The 16,028-nt window shown below is 40.3% G+C and overlaps 1 protein-coding gene across 2 annotated transcripts in view; it reads right to left on the bottom strand.

The window, feature by feature from the left end:
* The window catches only part of LOC126162582 (aurora kinase B-like), a 51,715-nt gene that overhangs the window by 30,534 nt on the left and 5,153 nt on the right, over window positions 1-16,028 (bottom strand). For both annotated transcript variants that reach the window (XM_049919177.1, XM_049919178.1), the window contains 4 exons: window positions 14,410-14,601; window positions 4,340-4,474; window positions 2,238-2,396; window positions 1,608-1,839 (listed from right to left, as the gene is read on the bottom strand). In XM_049919177.1, coding sequence (XP_049775134.1) covers window positions 1,608-1,839; window positions 2,238-2,396; window positions 4,340-4,474; window positions 14,410-14,601 — 718 coding nt within the window. The remainder of the gene's footprint in view (window positions 1-1,607; window positions 1,840-2,237; window positions 2,397-4,339; window positions 4,475-14,409; window positions 14,602-16,028) is intronic.

Raw genomic sequence — 16,028 nt, 5'->3', positions numbered from 1 at the left:
TGTTTACCAGTGTGTCCTTCAGCAGCCACGAAAAGAATACTGCTAATATTACATTCATCCTGTTTGGAAGCTTTTGGTAATAATGTCATCTTAATTCACATTTCTGCATTTACTGCACACACGTTGGAAAAGACAAATGTCACACTAATCCCTTCCCTACAGGTCTGTGCTTAAATACCTTCATCAGAATCGTGCTCCATTGTATATATGTTGCAGAAATGCCCACAAACAAACTTTTTGATTGCCCCTAACAGAAGCAGTAAACACATTTACATTGATAGTAACATTTGACAGCATGTGAAAAAGTGGCATCTGATTGGTGTTGCTTATATGGGCAGCAAACAGTTACAATTTACTTTCACCACATGATGTTGATAAGTAAATTATGTTTCATCCAGACCGTGGAAGTCACTGAGCTAGCATTATCATGCACTGTAGCACAAGACCTGCTGCTATCATCAACAACATTGTCGTTGTCGTCATCCACCAGCCAGTTTGCTCTGAAATCCTGTCATGCATCTGAAATATTCCTCATTATCTCCAGCACCAGCTTTTGGATAACTTCTCTATCTGGAAGCCTTCATTACATTCCACTCAAATGGTAAAGAACTTTCTACTCTGATCCATGAAACTTTCCCCATTTTGGTACACAGGAAGAACTGGCCTTTTTTGTTTATTCATTTGAGCCCATCACAAACATTTGCTTCTCTGATGCCCAATTTTCTTCCTCCTGCACAGATGTGTGTTATATCAGCTTCAGTAACCACCATTAACATAAAAAATTAGAGCTTTGTTGTCTACGTGAACCAAATATGAGCAGCAAACTCTTACATCCACAATTCTTTACAATCACTGTTGTGATTTGTGTCTATGATCTATTGCTATACTTTACTGTTCTGACAATACTAATGATCTAAGCAAACAATTACAGGAACAGGTTGTTCTCTTGGGCCCCTATTGCTGAATCAGCAGAAATCTGATCACCTCGGCCACACAGTGAGCACCATTTGTTGCCAATCTACAAAATCAACAGTGCTGTGGAGCAGTAGCCACTTTAGTAAAGTTGTTAAAGCTTGTGCTTCATTTGCTGTGCCAAGTTTCAAGTGTTGTGTGAAAACTCTCGCCTACTGTAGAAATGTATACTATTGTTAATTTGTCGCTTTATTACGTCACTTCTGTTCTACTATGATTCTGGCAACCTGTAGTTTAAGCATGGTATTTGCTCACAAAAAAAAGCAGGTTGCATTGCCATGGCTGGCAGCCTAATTAAACTTGCTACCCAATCCCACACCAGAATTATCCTAGAGCTCAAGTTAGTGCCACTGCCCCCCCCCCCCCAAATGCAATTAAAATCTGCATGTGACCTGCACTACCAAATCTTGGCTTACAACCCCAAAATTAAGCTATTTTAGATAGTAAAAATGTTGACCTCAGTAACAACAGCATAACCTACAAACTGAAGATGGCCACACATTTTTCGAAAGACGAATCTGGAGAAAAACTCATCTGGTGAAAAGCGTATTATCAAAGATTTCCTAAGGTGCTACTTATTTCCTGTCAGAGGTAAGTATAATCATATAAAAATGGCTTGAATGTACAATACATACCTTACTTATTAGATCCTTAGCCAAATCAGATACGTGGTCTGGTATTTTATATTTGACTTCTCGTATCAGACTGTATGTTTTTTTTGAAGAATCTGTTTCAAAAGGTGGTTTCCCAACAAGAAATTCATAACAGAGGACACCTATGCACCAGTTATCTACATTATGATCATAAGGCTTTCCCTCTACCATCTCCGGGGGCAGATAGTCCAGAGTGCCACACATCGTCTTTCGCCTAGGACAAAAAGAAAATTTTTTAACATCAGAAAGTGATCATCAATTACTGTCCAACAATACCTAAAGGCAAAGCAATGATTACACAAAAAACAAATATGGTAATGTACTCTTTCAACAGTGAGGCCAGTAACTATCCTCTTAACTAAAAAACGGAAATATTCAGATATCAATGAAAGTATGTAACATGAACCTCATTGCATTCAAAGCAATTCTTTGTACTGTTCTTAAGTGTTCAAAAATTACCACTCGAAATGGCTGTCAATGTTCTTGACTAATTGAAATCAGGAATGATGAGCTATTGTTACACCCAGACTATGTATGCTACAGAGGCAAAATAACATGCAGAGTAATAATCACAATGAACAATTTAAATGAATGCTGAAGTGAGATACTAACCGATTGCTTGGTGCGTGTACAGACCAACCAAAGTCGGCCATTTTTATTTTATCATCGGAAGTGAGGAGCAGATTTTCAGGCTTTATATCACGATGAATTACATTATTTTCATGGCAGTACTGCAAAGCGTTTGCAACCTGGTACATGTACCTTGCCGCTCTGAAAATTGAGGAAAACATTAAGGCATACCAAAGGACCGAAAACCGACACCACAGACCAAAATACTAAAACATCACTGGACTAGGAACAAAGCACCCAAAATTAACTCTAAAAACGTGAATAACGCGGAAATCTGCAGTCTGATGACTGCTACCATCTGAACCACTAGTGCAGTTGTATGTACCAGCACTAATTACTATGTCAAAACCGGCAGGTTTACAAAGGACAGGGCACAGTTCGGCCTAGAGAAATAAATAAGGGAAAAGAGTAATGTTGAAGTAGACAGAATACTTATCCAGGAGTGATAGAAATATCACAACAAAGTTTATTCTTTGGTTTGGTGTTGGTAAAGGAATTAGAGTGAAAACACTGCTCGAACAATAAGAAAAAAATCATGAACTACCAGCAGAATTTGTCGTAGCAAAGTGAAGAACAGCAACTTTATGTCTCATCAGATTCCATGAATAAGCTACAATCATCTCCTATAGCCCAAATGGAGTTAAGATAGTGACACTGTCAATTACTACATATCTCTAAGAGGAAATAGGTGAAGGTGAGACACAAAACTTACTATAATCTTCGACTATAATGCTGTAAAGTCAAGGGGTAGACAATGGATGAATTACGACGTACACAGCAAAATATATGGTAAAAAGATGGCCCACTTTTTTTTTTAATACTTTAGGTATTAGTGCCCTCATACTTTCATAATTTAACGGTTCCTGAATCGGAATCATGACTGGAAGAAAGAAACCAACTACAAAGAAGAAAATTTCTTCTTTAACTGAAATCATTTCTAGTACAGAAAAGCAGGCATAGCAAAGTTCCTCCTCTTCCTCCTTCAGCACAAGTGCAAAATGTAGGAAAGAAAATGTGGATGGTGCACCTTTGCAAATGTTCCGTGGGTGGAAAGCATCCAGAAAAGTTAAGATGTTTTCTTTTGTCTGTGAAACAACATTCAGAATAGCTTTTGTAATAGCTGGGGGTGAATGACCATTAGGGTGGATGGTGGAACTGAGCTCTTTGTCAGGAAGCTAGTGGTACACTCCTGGGCAGTATAGCAGTGCAGCAGCAGATGGAAGCCTGGTAGTCACCTGACATGTAAACATGAGAGCATCATTTTTAGAACACAACAGATTACAGTTCGGTGGAGAGCCTGTGACCATCGTACGTTGGCTGGGGCGAGGTAGCACACACAGGATTGAGATAAGTATATGACTGACTTGGTACATATGTACTGTGTATTTGTAAACTTTTTCATGGGGTCTTGCCACTGTAGGTGTTGATTTTAGCCTTTGACTATGCCTATTTAGGCAAGCTGTTTTATATTTGTTCTGAAGAAGGCGTGGTTACTCACACTGAAACCTAGGTAAACACCAGGTAGTTTGTGCAATCGAGGCAGATTTCATAATTATTTCGATACTTACGACTGATGACGCGCTGCAATGCTGGAAGTTCTTAACGTCTGGGTGGCTCTGTTCTGGCCCACTTCCATGGTCTGTTGCATTAGCTGCATTTACTGAGCCAAGTCAAAAACTGGCGGTGGTGTTACACTTTGTTTTAAATCTAATTATGTTTCAGATCGAAGACAAATACATCTGAAAGAGCTTATGCAGTTTTCCTGTTTCAATTCAGTAATTTGCGGTTTTTCTGTCAGTCTGCCAAAGTGCACAAAATAGTGCCGATATATATATATGGTGTAAATTAACTGGAGTCTTTAAGACCCCAGTGGTAGAAACAAACAAAAAATTCTGGTAGCACAAGGGTAAACTTTATGTTTTATAAACAGTCTCCATCTCCCTCTGGTAGACTATTTCAATCATGTAATAATAATAACACTTTAATATGTACAAAAAAGGAGAGAGAGAGAGAGAGAGAGAGAGAGAGAGAGAGAGAGAGAGAGAGAGATAATCCAATACCATGTCCTCATGAAAGAAACTTACACAGGTTCAGTGAAACGTCCATTTGGGCATGCACGAAGTACTTTGTACAATTCTCCTTTAGCAGCGAACTCTAAAATTAAATATATCTTCCTCTCATCATAGAAGTATGTGTAAAGCTGTAGGATGTGAGGATGCCTGCAGAGGGGAAAAAGACAAACAACACATTACAATGAGCTTTATCTGAAGCAAGCACACTTTTTGGTGGCTCTAGAAACAATTTAATTACGACAGTGACTAACTTACTAGTTAAATAATTTCATTTATAGTTGGTGTTAATGATGAAACATAATTTCTGCAGTTTTAACTCCTTAATGCATGAATAAATTTCTCGATGAAAGAAAAAAATAAAAAATCGTGGTGCTGTAGTGATACACGAAACACTCAGGAGACATCACTTGCAGTTATGGTAGCTTAATGAAGAATCAGCATCTATCACCACTGGTATCCAAAAACCGTTAACCTTCCAGTTATTAGCACAGCATTGGTGTGACGTGAATTCACGACACCCAGCGTTATGGGGTTTAATGATCAAGTTAATTCTTAGATTTGGTATGTATTGTTTAACACTTTAAAAAACAAAACTGTAGCAAATTAACACTGCTATATAGTTGAGGCAGCGAACATCTCAAAACCAACATCCATCATTTTCCAAGCATTCCATCATGAAAACCCTTCAGTGCTGTGATCTGAATCAAGATACACATTATTAAACTGAACGGTAACATGAACTGTGAAAGTGCCAATTTGGGGGTGGGGGGTCACAGGATCAAATTCCTAATGAACCATGAACATTTTCATGTCTGTCTATAATATAGGCTTCACTTTTTCAACAATGTGAGATGTCACCAGGAATGATACACACTTTGGACTGACAGTCCCCTTTCCCAGGTTGGGACCCTGTGCTCATGTAAGTGGCACCTCCCCTGGAATTCTGCCTGTCATCACTTTCTTTTAAATTTAACACAATTTGAGTTACAAGCGTTATTAGTCAGCGAATCTTTTCTTGCCTGAAAGTAGCCTAATAAGTCAAATTTGTACCAAGTGGTCAGTGGAAGGAAGCGCTAACCCTCATTTCAGCATTGACTAGTCAGATCTTGCTGTGTTATCTGATTCACCAAATGCTGGTAACAAGTAGCCCCATACCTGCGCCACTAAAAAGTAGCACACAACACACTTTTCCTTATTGTATTTATGTTCTTTTCTCTGAAGTCAATCTACATCTACATCTACATTTATACTCCGCAAGCCACCCAATGGTGTGTGGCGGAGGGCACTTTACATGCCACTGTCATTACCTCCCTTTCCTGTTACAGTCGCGTATGGTTCGCAGGAAGAACGACTGTCAAAGCCTCCGTGCGCGCTCTAATCTCGCTAATTTTACATTCGTGATCTCCTCGAGAGGTATAAGTAGGGGGAAACTTAAAAATCCAAAACGTGTGCTTGTGGGTTCAGTACGTGGAGTGTATGATGGTTTCCTAGCTTACGCGCATTTGATGTCAAGTGTAGCTTAAATACAGTTTTCATGAAATTTATTTTGTCATTGAAATACAATGCCTCTGCCAGCAATAGGTACATCCAAAGATATTACCACAAAGCTTTTCAATCTGATAATTTATCATTACTGTATCACCTTTGATTAAATAGCTATTAATTTTACAAGATTTTTAATCACAGTTTTCTTCATGCGAATGAAACAATTTTCCACTGTAGTGATACAAAAGTGGTATTGGAAATTTTCAGGAAGTCACAGTTCAAATACCGTCCACAAGCAGTAGCACCACCACAGTTATATTGTTTGCCCAAAATATACATGGAAGGCAATTGTGACCTATTACAGTGTGGCACAGAGAAACAGGAACTTTTGAAGTTTATGTTGGCATCTGTGTAGATGTTCAACACGTGGTAGGAGAACTCCCAACTGTCGACCAGTAACTGACATTTAGTTGCAAAGGAGCAATATGTAGTGTGCAGTTGCCATGAGCACATAACCCCCCATGGCAAGTTTGACAGCTTCACAGTATCACTATGTGGTCCCAACTCACAGTCTCGTTCTTTCTTCACATACAGTTAAAACCTGCATTTGTACATTTGAAGAGACTGCATCAACTTTGGAAAAAAAGGGTCCAGTGGGCACATATTGACTGTACATACCCCAGAAAGCATTACTGCTGTCCAAGTTGCAGTGGTAAGGAGTCATTGTTCAGGGCAAAAAGTACTGTCATTGGTGTTCAGCTTTCAATCTCATTGTTACAAGCTTCAAATGGTTCTAGATATAAAACCTAATGATTCTGTACTGCAAGTACAATTTTGTGAAAACCTGTTGGCTAAAATCAATGAGGATGCTAACTTCATGGAAAATTTTTTGGATGTCCGATGCAGCTCATTTTCACGCAAGTTGAATGATACATGAATAAGTGGAACACGCATTATTAGGTACAAAACAAATCCTGCTGCACTTCATCACTGTCCGTTATACAGTGCTCAAGTTACTGCAGGGCATGCAGTTCACAGCTTGAGACAATACACCTTACTTCTTTTAAGATGAATGCTCTGTTGTCAGAGTGATGTCTCAATGCTGAGATATACAACAGACATTCTGGCTCCTAGGTTCCAACCTCTTGCAAATCTTGACATTCAGAGCACACCTGTTTCAGCAGGATGGATCCACTTCACAAGCTGCCTGACTATAGCTGCAATGAAATTTTTGTTTGTGGGATTGCACAATTTCAAGGCATCCTGTTGTCACTTGGCCGCAATGGTCTCCGCCTCGCAGTCTGTGACTGTTTTAAGAAGAAATCTAAAGCGTGTTGTGCACCAGACTGAACCAGCAAACCCTGCCCAGCTCAAGACTCAGATTGAAGAAATTATTGTTGAACACCCTGGAGACATTAAATTTTTCTGTGCAGTGCAAAATCTACAGAATCAACTAATTGAATGGGTCACAAAATGGGCAGTTCATAAATGAATAGTTTTTAGAAAGTCGTGTCTAATGAAATTTACATTCTTTAGAATACTCATTTCAGTATCAAAGTTTCATAAATTTCCTTCATTTTTCTTATACGACTCCTAATTTTAACAATGTAGGGAAAGACAGATTGCTACTTACCATAAGGAAGACACGTCAAGTTGTGGACAGGCACAATTAAAAAACACACAAAGCTTTCAGCCACAGCCTCCATCAAACACACACACACACACACACACACACACACACACACACTGCCGCAGCGCGCCAACTCCAGCATCTCAGACCAGAAAGCAAATATCACATTGGATGCAAGTGGCAATCTTGAGGGGGGCGAAGAAGGGTTAGCAGTGTATATAGGTGGGGAGAGAGGAATGCTGGTTGGTGGAGTGTGCAGGGACTAGACTGCCAACAGGTACAGTGACAGGAGGTTCTTGGGCCGGGAGGTGGAAAAAATAAGCAAAAAAAGGAAGGTGTGGGAAAAGACTGGCAGATGCATTGGCAGAGGACTGCAAATAAACAGGATAGGCGATGAGGAATGAGGAGACTATGATGGGGTGAAAACTGTTGGGTGGGACAGTATATTGAGGCCAGGCGCAGAGAATGTGTCTTAAAGATAACTCCAATCTGTACAGTTCAGAAAAGCTGGTGTCGGAGGGGAGGATCCACGTGGCTTGGTAGTGAAGTAGTCATTTAAATCAATTGTGTTATGTTCACGCTGCATGTTGTGCCACAGGGTGGTCTACTTTGCTCTTTGCTACAGTTTGGCAGTAACTGTTCATGCTGGTTGGTAGTCATACCAACATAAAAAGCTGTGCAATGATTGCAGCACAGCTGGTAAACAATGTGATTGCTTTCACAGGTGGCCCAGTCCCTGATGGGGTAGGATAAACCTGTGACAGGTCTGGAACTGGAAGTGCTGGGTGGATGGATTGGATAGGTTTTGCACCTGGGTGCTGCGCTGCAGGTAGGATGATGCCAGGATTTTTTTTAATGTTGTAAATGGCTGTTCTTTTTTCCTACAGAAAGGAGAGTGTTTTGAGGAACAGATCTGGGGAAGGATGGTGAGGCTACGTTGGAGGTAAGGAATTCCTGGAAGGAGTGGTTGGGTGGAGTGGTAGGGGAGTGGACGATCACAGTTGTATGGTGATATGTACTGAACTGGAAGAGGTGGGTTCAATGTTGGAATTAAGAGTGATTTTTGCTGTAGGGATTGGTGACAAAAAAGTGCATCCTTGGTAGAGATTGGGGGAAGTGGAGAAGGTCTTTGACAAGTCCAGCATGGTTAAATTTTTGTGTAGGGTTTAAGGTGAGGCATTTGGATATAACAAACTTCTGTGAGGTTGAGGTTAACAATAGTGTTATGGGAATATTTTTGCTCTGGATTTGGTGGAGAGTTGGTAGGAGTTTTGGAGGTATGGCAAGTTGAAAAGGTCAGCTAGGCAGGGTTTAGCTGCTGTGAGCAATGGATGAGGAAGAACACTTTGGTACGATAGGGATTGGATAGTGGTGTCTTAAAGTGACAGTAGGATGTCTGCAGGTTGGATAACTTGTGGAAGTGGTGTCTGAAATGCTCCTCTGGTGATGGAGAGCAAGAGATTCAATTTCAGAGATGTGATGCATGGAGTAGGGATTGCAGAGTAGTAGTATCTTTAGTATCTTGTAGAGGAAGCAGAGATAGTTCTGGGATGTCTGTACCAGGTTTGTGTGTGTGTGGGGGGGGGGGGGGGATTGGTGTAATCTGGAAAGGTGTAGGTCATTGTGAAAGGAGGGGTGGGATCCACAGAAAGAAATCTCTTACAGTTAGGCCATTTGGAGGGATTAAATGGTTTAGGCAACATTTAAGGAACAGGACTTCAGGCTGGGTTTTAGCCAAGGAAAGGGATACTTTTCTGAAATGGTGCAGAAAGATGGAGCAAAGGTACATAGTGGCAGGGATGGCATAAAGGAATGGGCAAAATATGTGTTGATGGTTGTGAGAGAAGCTGGATAAGCAAAAAGATGCACAAAGATAAGTAAAAATACCTAAAGACACACAGAAGCATCCAAAGATACAGATATGTAAAGATACGCTAAAGTATGCGAAACCACAAAAATTTGCACAAATATGTTGCAAACATACAGAAATGGGGGTGAAAAGGAATTATTAGGTATGGCAGTGTGTGTGTGTGTGTGTGTGTGTGTGTGTGTGTGTGTGTGTGTGTTTTGCTATAACTGAAGAGGGAGGGGGATGGGTAAGGTTGAGGATCAAAGTTCGTGTGGTATGGGGAGATATTGAAAACAGAACACTACAGTACGTCAGGATGAGGGATGACGTGGGATCAGTGGAGTAAATATAACAATCCACACGGTCACTGAGTCTGTGCTGTGCACAGATGATCATTGATACATTGTGGCTCTGAAGTAAATGCAGTTTGGAGGGCGGTACATAAACATAGGAAAAAAGAGAACGAACGGATACTGAGAAGATTAATGCTGTAGAGAAAAGTAACAAAGGAAAATATCACAGGGCTGCAAGATGGATGAAAGCCATTCAGCAAAAATCAAACAATGAAAACTCCAGGTAGGAATTTCAATAACTTAGGAAAAGACAGACTGCTTCTCACCATAAAGAAGACACGTCAAGTTGCAGACAGGCACAATTAAGCCACTTACAAAAGACTAAAACACACACACACACACACACACACACACACACACAAAGCCAGTAACGCCAGCATCTCGGGCCAGAATGCAACATCATGTCAGATGCAAGCAGCAATCTTGAGCGGACAGGGAAAGAATAGTGGCGTATGAGTGGGGAAAGAGTGACAAACACTGACTGATGGAGTGTATAGAGACTAGGCCACCAATAGGTGGCTGTGTCAGGAGGTTGTAGGGCAGGGAAGAGGGATAAGGGAACGGCAAGAAAGGAAAGCAGCATGGGAATAAGAAGAAAGAATAGCCACACACAGCCTCAAAACAAATCCTGACTGCGTCATCCTACTTGCAAGACAAAGGGTCCATCACTGTTAATAAATCACAGTGACTTCCTAGCGAAATGCCTCTGCCAGCGACCTGACTTCCATCTATAAACTCCATCAGAGTGATCCCATCCTAGAAGTCCAACACAAACTCAAATCCCTGCTTAAAGTCTTAGGCCCTTCCCAGAACTCTTTCCCTGAATCCATTTCCCTCCTCAGCCCTATGACACCACACACACACACACACACACACACACACACACACACACACACACACACACACACACACACACACACACACCCCTACATGCTCTCCGAAATTCACAATCCCAACAATCCTGAACACCCCATTGTAGCTGGTTATTGCGTCCCCACTGAAAGACTTTTGACCAACACCCCCAACTAATTGCCCGTAATCTGGCCTCCCATGTCAGAGAGACTAACCACTTCCTTCACTGACTCTTCACTGCCAAACTGTGGCCAATAGCAAAGTAGCCCACCCTGCGGTGCAACACGCAGCTGAACGTAACACACTTGATTTAAATACCTGCTTCACTATCTGAGCCATGTAGATCCTTCCCTGTACCACCAGCTTTCCTGAACTGTGGACATTGGTGTCATCCTTGCTACACATTCTCTGCAATTATCCCAGCCTAATCCTACGGTAACACACTGTCCCCACACCCTCCGCTCAACAAATTCAAGTCCCTCTTTCCTACCACTTCCTTCCCAATTTCTTCTCCCACCCTGTTTATTTTGCAGCCCTCTGCCAACACACCCACCTGTCTTTCCCCACTCCTCTCTTTTTTTGTCTGTTTTTCCCCAGCTCCCTGCCCCACAACCTCCTATCACTGCACCTGCTGGTGGTTTAGTCGCGCTTCAGGATTCACCGACCTAGAAGAGAAATATGGTTTCAAATTTAATTTCTTTGAATCTACCAGAGGCAATGGTCAATCAGCAACGTGTACTGACAATGTTCTCATTAATTAAGCATATGAAGATGTATGTAAATTTCGTCTAGAGCTAGGTATTTCATATTGTGCATTGTTCATTGAGCTGCCACTGACACACAGGAACATTTCACACATGAGAACCCATGAGCAGGAATGTCAGCAAAGAAAACTTGCTAATATTTAGTAAGAAGCTAAGAGAAAACATGGCCTTTTGATCATTGTAACTCAAGTGATGAAAACTAAGAAATTCCTAAATAGTTTTCTTTGTGTCTATTGAAACATTTCCACCTATACTCCACAGCAATAAAATTACAAATTAAAGTGGATTACCCAGGGCATAAAAATTTCCAGTGTATGGAAAAGACAACTGCACAGAGAACTAAAATTTAATACAGATATTGATTTCATTGAATGTCAGACTCTATAAACCATAAAACCATATTTAAACGAGTGGTCAAGGTGGCAAAACAACTGGCAAGTAACAGGCTAATTTTAAATCCATAAAAATAAAACAAAGGCTGTGAGGCATTAAAGACTGTAACCAAGAAATTTCAAAAACTGACATCGATGGAAATACTTTTGTAAGTCCAACTCTAATACCAGAGTACTTTAATGAATTCTTTATGAATGTAGCGAAGCCTGATGTAGATATAACAGATTATCACAACAAAGCAAAACCCCTTTGGCACTAGTGAAAACTCTGAAAACCTCACAAAATTCTTAAAAGTTTCTGTAGAGGATACAGAAAATGTTATTCTATCATTAAGAAACAAAAAATCTGCAGATTGGTATGGAATACCCACAACAGTTATTAAAGCAGTACACAATAAAATTGCAATCCCACTAGCTCGAATAATAAATCAATGTTTTTAAGAGGGCTGTTTCCCAGAGGTAACGAGATATGCTGAAGTCAAAACACTCTTAAAAAAGGGATCATGAGAGATCATGGGAAATTGTCGTATTTCAATTCTCCCAGTCATATCTAAAACATTTTAAAAACTTCCTGTTGTCCAAATCCAAAACTTCATTAACAAAATATTCTGTTATTCTAAACAATCAATTTGGTTTTCAGCAGGGGAGAAACACCATAGATGCAGTCAACAGTTTCATTGAGAAAATAAGTACATCATTAGACAAGAGAAGTAAAGTGGTAGGAATGTTATGCGACCTCACAAAGGCATTTTATTCTGTAAACCATGCATTGCTTATTTACAAACAAAAATATGGCACTAGTGGCAGGGCCCCACACTGGCTTACATCCTACTTATCAAACAAAGCAAAGAGTTACTGTGGTGTCACCGCCAGACACCACACTTGCTAGGTGGTAGCTTAAATCGGCCGCGGTCCATTAGTACGTGTCGGACCCGCGTGTCGCCACTGTCAGTACTTGCAACCCCTAGCGCCACCACATGGCAGGTCTAGAAAGACGGACTAGCACTCGCCCCAGTTGTACGGACGACATTGCTAGCGACTAGACGTACGAAGCCTTCCTCTCATTTGCCGAGAGACAGTTAGAATAGCCTTCAGCTAAGTCCATAGCTACGACCTAGCAAGGCGCAGTTAACCATATCTGGAGAGAGTCTTACTTGTATTCACCATAAACGATGTATACCAAAAGGATGGATTAAAGATAAGTAAACCGACATTACGTTCTTTTCTTATTAGCATTCATTGAGCATCCTGTTTCAGACTTCACGATATTCTGGGGGAGCTGATAGCGTGCCTCTTCGGCCCTTCATAATAACACTGTGTCGGCACTTCTGTCGACACATAACAGTTACCATATCTTTAAATGGCACATAATATTTTTCTGACAAAAATATCTCAGGATGTTCCACAAGGTTCCATATTGGGCACAATCCTATTTCTCTTCCGTCATTACACATCAGCTCACCACCAGTTCTGTTTGCAGATGATACTTCTGTCTTAGTTTAAGATTAGGATTCAGAAAAATTCCCAAATTGTGAACAGTACCTTAGAAACTTGGTTTCAGCTAAATGGGTTGAATCTAAACATATCAAAGACCCACATGATGCAATTCAAAACCGAACAGTCAAAATTTGAGCAGATTAAGATTGTTCACAACAACCAAGATATAGAAGAAGCTGACTTAAGTCAAATTTGTACATTTAAATGTAGATAAAAATTTGAGCTGGCAGGTACACATTGAATACCTAGCAAACAACAAACTTGGCAGCTTTGCATTTGCAATGCAAATATCAACTGCAACCGACATTGATACATGAAAAATAGCACATATAAGCTATTTTGAATCCATTATTAGGTATGGTTCTGTTTCTTGGGACAACTCAACAAACAGTGCAGATACTAAAAATACAGAAAAAATCTTTCTAAATATGTGCACTGCTAATCATAAAGATCCAAGTCATCCATTACATAGATAACTTAAAATATTAACTCTGCCATCCCTATACATGAATGACATTATTATACTTTTATACACCAGACATTAATTATTTGAGGGAAACTGTTCTGTCCATTCACATGATACTAGAAACAAACAAAATTTTATGTTCCCACCAACTACCCCGGACTGTATGCTCAAGGACCTCAATACATGGGAATGAAAATTTGCAGTAAATTAAAAGGGAACAAGTTGATGGAGATGAATTTACCTCCACTTAAACGAAAGCTTTAAGAGGTATTGACACTGAAATGTTATCACTCAGTGGATGAATTCAAGCAAGACAAACTGGAAGTTTGAGCTGGATACAATGTGTTAGGCTACATATTGCCAGGAATATCATTTTAGTATTATTATTTACTGGTAGTGCTATTATTCATTAGTGTAAAAATCACAAACTGTATTATAAATTTTTGACATGCCTCCTGTATGCAAATCAAATAGATTGCAAATGTACACCACAAAATGAACAAAACAATTCACACAATTCAAGTTTTTACTTACCACAAATTTATCAGGGCTAAGTAGCAAAACTTAAAAATATATTAATGTTTTTTAGTTTGGTATCATTATAAGCTTCAGTTTCACTCTGAATACGTCACTACTGACGTTTGTATATCTGAATGAGTTCTTTTTAAGCAATCCCATTTTTTGGAGTATGATGACTGTTTTTAAATTTACTAACTTAAGTGCCTCAGTATAAGCTCATCAGCAAAGTCAACACTTATTGTTTAGTACATTTACACAAAAACAGTACAGTGTACCTCAGATGGGTCTGTATCTCTATCTCTCTGAGAACTTGTCTTTCAACTCTGCCACGAACAATTTCTGATTTTAGCATTACTTTCAGGGCAATTATAGTCCCGGTTGTCTTCTCTCTTGCCATGTACACATGTCCAAACTTCCCTTCACCAAGGGGGCAGCCTATTTCGAAGTCATCAAGACACCATTCCTTCCTGTGGAAAATTACATTCCATAAACAAAATCTGAGAATAGTTTTACATCATTTACCGTGTCATAATGAATGTAATAATGTTAAAATGCAATGAAACACATCAATAATGAAAGAAGTTAAATGAAAATCACTATTTTTATCATGTGAAATGTCAAAGTGTTTCCAACTGTCTTGATAAATCATAGCGATCTTTTAAATGATACACCATGCCATCTTAAAGCAACCTTAAAGAGACCAGTACACAAGATGTGGATGGATAGAGAGGGTTATATGGGCGCATGACGGCAAGGTCTTCAGTGCCTGCTCAGTAACAGAATGTAAAACACAGGTAAAAAGCTTGGAAAAATATGTGCCTACCCACAAGGTAGTGTGGGAAGAAGCATGCCACCAGCAGAAAAACATGGACAACACAGGAAAACATGGTAGAGGGAGCTAAAACAATATACCAGATGGAAGTGGCTGGCTGACCGCAAGGAAAAAAGGGAGGAGCCAGCCACTTTGCAATACACTAAAACCTCCAGCCTAAAAGTTTAGGCTAGAGTCCAGACACATCACAAAACTTTAAAACTCTAGACACACACATCTCATCATTAGCTAAAACACAGGGCAGATCCCCATCAACTTGTGCTTCTGCCCTTGCATCACGGTACAAAATGCAGTCTGTCAAATGTGGCGGACAGAGATGTGCACACAACAAGCATCACAAAACGGGGGATCCTCCCGCCGTAATAGAAAGCTACGAGAGTTGTTTTTTAAGTAAGGGCCGTTCGCGCGGATGCCGCAACAAGCCACGGAGCCACTTGCCGGCATCCTTCCCGTTCACGCAGGTGCAGGTTGCAGCTCTGTAGCTGACATGTACGCATCGCTGTGCTACTTTATAATGTTTACGATTACTGAATCGGCCGCCGCATGTGAAATATGGTCAGTGATACGTTTTTTGACCGCGAGAAGCCTATCAGCTGCAGAAATTCATCGTCAGTTAACAGAAGTTTATGGCTTGAATGCAATGAGTGAAGGTAAAGTGCGTCAATGGGTTAGAGAGTTTAAAAATGGCTGTCAAAACGTCCATGACGAAGAACGCTCAGGCCGGCCCTCTGATCACTGACGATTTGGTGGCTGCAGTTGAAACAAAGATTCGTGAGGACAGAAGATTCACAATTTCCACTCTTTCTTTGGAATTTCCACAAGTTTCAAGATCGGTTTTGTACAAAATTGTGTCTGAAAACCTAAACTTTAAGAAACTGTGTTCTCGGTGGGTAACCAGACTCCTCACAGAGGACCACAAAGGGAAGAGATTTGCCGCTTCATTGGACTTTTTGATTCGTTACGAGGAAGAAGGGGATGACATGTTGAGTCAAATTGTCACTGGAGATGAAACATGGGTATCCCATATCACTCCCGAAAGCAAGCGACAATCGATGGAATGGC

The sequence above is a fragment of the Schistocerca cancellata genome, chromosome 2, assembly GCF_023864275.1.
Source record: "Schistocerca cancellata isolate TAMUIC-IGC-003103 chromosome 2, iqSchCanc2.1, whole genome shotgun sequence".
Taxonomy (NCBI): Eukaryota; Metazoa; Arthropoda; class Insecta; order Orthoptera; family Acrididae; genus Schistocerca; species Schistocerca cancellata.
This window is presented reverse-complemented; position numbering and strand designations above follow the sequence as displayed.